Consider the following 8912-nt stretch of genomic DNA (forward strand, 5'->3'; position numbering starts at 1 on the left):
GAGAGAGAGAGGAAGAAAAGAAGGAAGGAAGGAAGGAAGGAAGGAAGGAAGAGGAAGGCATGACATGAGCTGGGAGAGAGCCTGTTGGAGAGATGTCTTGGGGAGTTGAAGAGGAAAGCAAGGGATGGATGTGATCTAAGGATGTTGTACACACATGTGAAATTCTCAAAGTATAAAGTACTATTTTGAAAAGTAATAAATAAGCTGGGAGTGGTGCATACCATTAATTACAGTAGTTAGAAGGCAGAGGAAGCAGATCTCTGTGAGTTCAAGACTAACTTGGTTTATGTAGTGAGTTCCAAGCCTGACAGGGTATATCATCATAAGATCCTGCCTCAACAAATAAATAAAGAAAACAAAAAATTAAATACATGTGCACACTGAGACATACATGCATGTGAATACACACACACACACACACACACACACACACACACACACACACACACAGAGAGTTCTGAAGGTCAAGTTATCTAAATGTTTCTTCTGGCTTGATTCTTTACTGATTTAATGTCCATCAACTCTCTGATGATGGTGTGGTTAAGATACACACACACATACACACACACACACACACACATGCACACACACACACATAGATATGTATATATAAATACACATACAACCAAGCATTAGTGTTTTTACCTCTATTGCTTTACAAATGTAAACTCAAAATTTTGACTAGGTGTTTGATTTCTGAGACCAAAAATTTGATTTCAGTCTTCTGGATTGGATCATAACATGGAGTAAGAGGATAGTGGTCACAGAAAATCAATGTAGAAACAGTCTTGGTTCAAGATACCAGGAAGGCTGTGCCAGCCCCAAGTTTACCACCGCGTGAGGGAAATACATTGTTATCTGGTTAGAGTAAGTGCGGCTTTCCTGTCTGTCAGCCAAGTTCATTTTAAACAGTATAGTTGAAACAATCTGTGAATGAGGAACAAGGCTACATAGGTTCCAATCAGGCTTCCCACTCTGGGTGACAGCAGTCATTGAGTATCAATCTAATGGGGGTTTTGAGTTCTAATCGCTGTCTGTTGTGTTTCTACTTGGTTATGTAAACTCTGCATGTCTCCGAGACATAATGTATTTCATAGCCAGTACTTCTTAAAGACAAGAGCCTACAGAAAGGTTTGGTTTATGTAAATGGAGAAAATATCTAATAAAAAAAGAATTATCATACCACTAAAAAAATAAAATAAAACAAATGAACAAACAAACAACCCACACACAAACAAGGGGAGGAGGAGTAGAGATAGCCCAGAATTTAAATGCAATTGCTGTTCTTGTGGGGCAGGGAACCTGGACTTGGTTGCTAGCTCCCATTCAGGGTCCTAGAACCATCTGCAATTTCAGTTCAAGTGAGTGCAATGCCTCTTTGGACCTTCTCAGGCACCAGGCTTGCATGTGAATACCTACATACATGCTGGAAAAACGTTAATAAACAAAAAGTAAAAAATTAAAACAAAACAAATTACCACAGAGACAGACAGGCATATTGGCTCATACCTTTAATCTCAGCACTTGGGAGGTAAAGAACACTGTGGGTTCAAAGCCATCCTGGTCTATATAATAAGTTATAGGCCAGTCAAAGCCACATAGTGATACCTTGTCTCCACCACAAACAAAAACGAAAATCTACAAGCACTGTTTGTTTATGAGTTTATTTTATTCCCTATAAATATGGAAAATGTCCTTGGGATGTGTTTATATATATATGTATAATTTATCATTGATTCTGCATAAATCTTGGTGGGACCTAGGCTACCTAGCACACTCAGTTAGATGATATGCCTCTGTCTTAACATTTGCTGTTACAGCTGGGCAGTTCGAGGCCAGCCTGGTCTACAAAGTGAGTTCCAGGTCAGTCAGGGCTACACAGAGAAACCCTGTCTTGAAAAACCAAAACCAAACCCAAAACCAAACCAAACCAAAAAAATTTTTTTGCTGTTACTGCCAAAAACATGGTATTGGGTTTAAAATACATTTTTTTTTTGCATGTTTGAGCTTTGATGAGAATTAATTAATTTTTAAGACAGAGTTTTTTGTGTTTCAGGCTAGATCTTGAACTTTTGGTCCTCCTGCTTCTACCTTCAGAGGGCTGGATTAGAGATCTATGTCACTGCACAGAGTGTATGAACTTCTAAGGGCTTCCTATATGCTAGGTAGGCACCACATCAGCTGGGCCTGCAGCCCTAGCAGCGACTAAGCTACATTTTCAGAACCTGAAAAGAATCTGTTTAAAGACTTCTAATGGGGATCCTTCCCAAATGAAACCGCATGCACGCACGCACGCAAATGCACGCATGCAAACGCACGCATGCACACGCACATACACGTGCGCACATCACCCACCAGACTCATTCTCATATGCAGAGTAGAAATGAAACCAAATCCAGCTGCGCAGAAAGGTGATTGTGAAGGAAAAAACAGCATCCACGAAGCACCCCCCCCCCAGCCTTTCTTTTTACCTTCATTCCTCTCATTAGGGCTGGTGTAGATGGAAGCCAGAGTAAACAAGGAAAAGATGAAGAAAGCCAGTAAAATGAACGCCACCTCCAAGTTGGTGAATGGTAGCTCCATGGAAGACTAACGGTGTTTTCACCTACAGTAGGAAACAAACATTGGCTTAGGACACTGTGATCCAGTGAACTGCCCAGCAATATTTACTTTAGAATCAAACACATGTGCAGTAAGGCTTTACCCAAATACCCATGTACCCAGCACAATGTACTTGGCCTTGGTAAAAATGAAGTATGATGAGGTGTGGTGGCACATGGCTGTTATTTCAGTATTAGGGAGGCCAGGGTAGGACAAGTGTGAGTTGAGGCCTGTATAGTCTGTAGAGCCAACATTCTGTGTAAGAAACCCAGCCCAGCCCAACCCCCAAACAAGTGTATAAACAAAAGCCAAGACAAGGGAGCTGGAGAGATGACACAGTGGTTAAGAGCACAGGCTTTTCTTACAGAGGACCTGGATTTGGTTCCTAGCGCGTTCATGGCAACTCACAACTGTCTTTAACGTCATTCTAGGGGATCCCAGGCTCTCTTCTGCCTCCTCAGGCACCAGGTTTGCACATGGTACACATATATACACAGAGACAACACACTCATACATAAAATCAAAATAAATAAATGTTAAAAAGAAACAGAAAGATCACTATAGTACTAGGGTTGGAGGTAAAAGCACTCGGTAAAAATGCACGAGAATCTGAGTTTTGATCCCAGAATCCTTGCATGAAGCCACATGTTGGGGCTGGAGCGATGGCTCCGTGGTTAAGAGTATGCATTGAGGTGATTCCTAGCATCCACCTAGTGGAGTGACTCTTAATTGCCTGTGACTTCAGCTTCAGGGCCTGACTTTTCTGTCTTTTCCTGTACTCTATCATATGCACACACACACACACACACACACACACACACACACACACACACACACACACTTAAAAATAATAAAATCTTAAAAAAAGAAAAAAGCCTAATGTGGTTGTACACACACCAGCGGTATTGTGTAGATAGGAGGGGCAATGGAGCTTGCTGGTTGACAGTCTTATCCCCAGGTGCAGTGAGATGCATTGTAAATGCAGCAGGAGGCAGGTGATAGAGGAGGACTCAGTGTCCTCCATCTGTCAGAGCTCATGCACACACACCTTAGTATACACAGGTGCGTGTGTGCACACACATGTACACACACACATACACACACACACACACACACACACACACACACAGCTGCAGTATCTTGCTTGGAACAACTGCTGACTATCTTTTTATGTCTTTTAGACAAGTGCCAACTACTTGAAACACTGCCAAGAGCCTAGGAGAATTCTGAAGACACAGAAAGAGTGGCCACATCTTCCTACCACAACTCACTTCAAATCCTTCATCTGCTCTGTGGGGAAGTAATTGCCAGTCTTTTTCTCAAGGCCTCAGGTTCCTCTGAGTGTGGTATTCAAATGATCTCAACACATTCTCTAGGTGGAATTCTGGGCTAGGTCTATCTGTCTGTCCGTCTCTGTCTCTCTGTCTCTGCCTGCTTGTCTGTTCATCCCTCTCCCTCTCCCCCCACCCCGTGTGTGTGTGTGTGTGTGTGTGTGTGTGTGTGTGTGTGTGTGCATGCCACAGTGTGTGTATGAAGGTCCCAGGACAACTTTGTGGGTTCTGTTCTCTTTTTCCATCTTTCTGTGGGTTCTGGGGATGGAACCCAGGCCATGAGTCTTGGGCAGTGTTTTACTGCTGAGTCATTTCACTGACCCCTGGTAGGAGAGTGAAGATCGAAGGAAAAATCGTAATTGGGAAATATCACAGGATTCATTTTGAAGGGCATTCGGGAGAATGAGGGCTTTTTATTGGCTAAGTGAGGGAGCAGAGGGGACCCCAAGGCTCATTCACGAGGAAAGGATACGAGGCTCACCACTAAAACCATCTCACAGAATTGTGTGAATTGAGTGTGGAGAATGTCAATCCCACGGTCAGCAGAGAAACATGGTCATGCACATCTTGTAACTTATTAATATTTTGAAACGCGATGGATCACATCTGTTTTTCACGGACTGTGAAGATTGTTAATCCTGCTATGGAGCCCTAGAAACCAGAATTTATTTTGATTGCCACTGTCCAGGAAAACAGAGGAGGCAAGAAAAGAGAAGTCTGGCGCCACCTGCTGGCATCTGCATGCAGGTGGTTAGAGATGGAAGTGACTGAAGGACAGAATTCAGGGATGCCACATGATTGCCGGTGTGATACCACGTATCTAGTGTAAAATGACCTTACAGACCCCCCAGCTTCATTTCACGCCTGGAACAACACTCTTGCTTGCTGAGTGTGGTGGTGCAGGACTTTAATCCTAGCTCTCAGGAGACAGAGGTAGATGGATCTCTGTGAGTTCTAGGCCAGCCTGGGCTACAGAGTGAAACCTTGTTTCAAAGTAAACAAACAAACACCCCCCCCCCCCAAAAAAAAAAAAACCCTGAAACAAAAGCAAAATAAAAACCCACTTTAGCTTGTTTGTTTTGAATCAGGTTCGTGTCACATATCCCAGGCGGGCCTTTAACTGGTTATGTTTGTCCTGCCCTAGCTTTCCCAGGGTTAGGACTACAGGTTTGTGCTTCCATGCCTGGCTTTATATAACCTTCTACTTGTCTATTTATTTGCTTACTTAGTGGCTAGGGTGTTGAACCTGGTGTCTGCTAGGCAGGTGCTTTACAGCTGAGCTGTAGCCTTAGGTGAAACACTGATGTTAGTGTAGGTGTTCAGGATGGAGAGAATCACGGATGTTTTCTGGATATTGGTCACATACAGTGGGCTCTTTCTGTGTCAGCATCCCTCAGGTCACTCTAGTAACAATAAACAAAAGTAGCATTGTTTCTGTTGAGAAGGGAAAATCTGGGTGAAAAGATACAGTAGGTGGGTGATATTGTCAGATGCTTTTGACTTCCCAAGGAGGAACCTTTTCGTCTGTTGGAAGTTTGGGAGCAAAGAGCCCATGAACAGGCACTCTCTACCACCATGACCTTAATTCCACAAAAGCAGCTCTTACCACCTTCATCTGGATGTGAAAACTAGTCAACATGTATTGTCTTCAGGCTGGGAGGGGGCACAGTTCAGTGGTAGAATGTATAGTTAGCATACCTGCTGTCCTGGGTTCAGTTTCCAGTGTGTTTATGCATACACACCTCACATACACACATAAACACATATCATAACACCCACATACCATACCACTTACATACACAAACACATACATTCACATATGTCACATGCATGTTCCATATACACATAATAAACATATATCACACATACACACACATCATATATACATCACACACTACATATACCACATACACATGCCACATACAAATACATAAACACATACCACATACTAACACACCACATACACATACTACATACACACACCACAATACATATATATAAACACCTACTACACACACGTACACTCACACACTCCACATACCACATATACATTCCACATACACAGAATAAAATATACCATACACTCATACCACACACATATACATACCACATATACACACAAAAACACATACCACACCACACACATACATACACAAACACACCACATGCACACACACACACACACTACACAGAGAAACAACACTGCCCACACTACACAGAGACACAATACCACCCACACTACACAGAGACACAACAACAACAACAACAACACACACACACACACACACACACTTTATTATTTCTGGTGTTTCCCTACCGTTCCACATTTTTGAAATTCTTGCAGGCACACCTGAAAAACAGTGGCTTTTTTTTCTTGGATTGTGTACCACACACACTGGTTCTATGGATACTTTAGTTTTCTCTTTTCTTTTTTGCAAAGTAGCAAGGAAACTTGATGCAAAAGGAAAGCAGTATGGGTCAGACACACCCGGAGAGAGTGGGGCTTCTCAGGAGTGCTCATGTGCCCATGTGCCCATCCCATCAGTCTCCTTGCTTACTAGAGAAACATATGCCTTTAAACAGTTTGCAAATCAGGATACTTGATGCAGAATGAACCACGAGTTCCCTTCAGCTTCTCTTAAGGGTGAGGGCTACCTGCGTATTTAGTAATAGACCAGCTTGGACTACAAGAGCACTTGACAAGCCAGACCAACTTCTCTACCACCCTACTTTACTGGCCTTAAGAACTGATCCACTGGATTTTGTTATTTGTCTGTCCAGCCCCACAAACAGCTCTCTGTTGTTCACCTCCATGTTGGGAGGGCTTAGAAAAATGACTTCTTTGTAGCAAAAATTTCTTTCTTTGTCTCCTCTTTTGAGATAGCATCTCATGTAGCCCAGGCTGGCCTCAAGCTTTCTATATAGGGAGTATGACCTTGAACTGCTGATTCTCCTGCCTCCATTCCCTGGGTGCTGTCTGTGGTCATGGTCTACACAACTATATTTGGTGTGTGGGACCCTGGAGCTCAAACCCTGGTCACACTACCCACTGAGCTACATACCCAGCCTATAATAAATAATTCTTTGAGTATTCCTTGATTTGATTGGTCATCAATGAAAGAAGTATACGGACTTGTAACTTAGTGTAAAAATCTGAATTTCACAGGGATGGAAAATGTGTGCTGTAGATATGTCCAGAAATGTCAGCAAGATCAGGCAGTCAATGGCCTGTTAGCACCTCAGCCAGAGGATAACACAAAAATCTGGAAAAGGCCTCACAGTCTCAACAGTACTGGTGATGTGCAGGGAAGGCTTGGCTCTCCTTCCCACCCTTGTGCTCTCATCAGAGGGAGTGCCCTTCTCCTTTGCCACTCTCCTGTTCTCTCTGGCACCATGCACTCTGCTTTTCTGTGATGTCTAACAGGTCCTTCTTGTCCTTCTTTGTGTGAGGGCTGTGTGTATGCACTGAGGGCTGGAGTCCCTGGTAAAATGAATGCTTAACCTGAAGAAGACATCTGCCAGAGTTCAAATAAAGGGCTCTTTCACAACCCAGGGCAAATAAGTAAACTTCCTGGTTACCAGGGAATGGTTTTGGTATTGGAATTCTAAGGGTTGGCGACATCAGAAAATGACCAACACCCCCTGCCCTCAATCCCATGTGACACTACCCCCCCTTCTTCTCCCTACACACCCCCACCTCTCACTTTGAGACAAGGTTTCTCTGTGCAGCCCTGGCTGTCCTACCCCTGTCTCTGCCTCCCACTGTGTAGTCCTCTTCCTCAGCTTTAAGGGTCTTGGGAAGGAAGTTGTATTGTGCACAGATATTCCCACAGACTTTGGTTAAAGCAGAGACTGGCACTAACCTGTTACATCACACAGTTATCTCCAATGTCATGCAATCATTGAATTGTCTCTTAGAGATTTTATCAATACACTTCTTGTGCTTGAGTTTCCCTAGTGACCAGGGATTCAACATCAGTGGATGCAAATCACTAAAATCCACATCAGAACTGTCTTCAGATGAGCAGAAATCCTCCTCTAAGCAGCTAAGACCATTTGGTTCCCCAGTATGGAGGTAGAAAGTTACATTCTCATGAAGACAGTGAATTTAATGAGCTTTCTCTCTTTTGTTTCTTACTCTAAAGTAGAGCATCCCATTAAAGACAGGGAAAACAACACCTTGGGTTAGGTGGACTAGACTCCAAAGGATCCTAGCTGAGGATCCCCTGAATTTTAGTTTCTCTTTCTGTCCACAGCCTGATTCCCAGTAAAGCCTCATAAATGTCTGTTAAATTGTTATCATCATCATCATCATCATCATCATCCGTACGCAAGTGTGTTTTGTCTGCCTGCATGCTTGCATACCTCGTACTTTCCTGGTAGCTGCAGAGGCCAGCAAGGGGTATCTGATTCCTTAGAACTGGAGTTTCAAGTGGTTGTGAGCAGCCATGTGGGTGTTGGGAACTGAACCCAGGTCCTCTAGAAAATCAGCCAGTGCTCTTAATCACAGAGACATCTCTTTAGCCTCCAGTTTACTTTTTCAGATATTACAGGCTGGCCTTGAACTTGGCTGTGCTCTGAGGGAGACCTTAAACTCACAATCCTCCTGCTCCACCTCTGGCGTGATTATAGGTGTGCTCTCCTGTGCCAGGATTATGAAGTGTTGGAAATTTACCCTAAGCTTTATGAATATTAAGCAAGTACTCTACCAACTATGCTACACCTTAGCCTCTCTCTTTTTTTTTTTTACTTAAAAAATTATTTGTATTTGTGGTTTGCCTGCTCAGATCTATACAAACTAAAAACATCTGAGAGGAGGAAATCTCAGTTAAGAAAATGGCTCTCTAAGATTGGACTGTAGGCAAGACTATAGCACATTTTCTTTATCTATCTATCTATCTATCTATCTATCTATCTATCTATCTATCTATCTATCTATCTATCTATCATCTATCTATCTATCTATCTATCTATCTATCT

At 42.9% G+C, this 8912-nt stretch overlaps 1 protein-coding gene across 1 annotated transcript in view; it reads right to left on the reverse strand.

Moving 5' to 3' along the window:
- Window positions 1-8912, reverse strand: part of Smim31 (small integral membrane protein 31) — a 39163-nt gene that overhangs the window by 19347 nt on the left and 10904 nt on the right. Inside the window, exon 2 of the mRNA XM_029480916.1 lies at window positions 2472-2605. Within this exon, the coding sequence (XP_029336776.1) occupies window positions 2472-2583 (112 nt within the window). The 5' untranslated portion in view covers window positions 2584-2605. The remainder of the gene's footprint in view (window positions 1-2471; window positions 2606-8912) is intronic.

Source organism: Mus caroli, chromosome 8, assembly GCF_900094665.2.
Source record: "Mus caroli chromosome 8, CAROLI_EIJ_v1.1, whole genome shotgun sequence".
Lineage (NCBI taxonomy): Eukaryota > Metazoa > Chordata > Mammalia > Rodentia > Muridae > Mus > Mus caroli.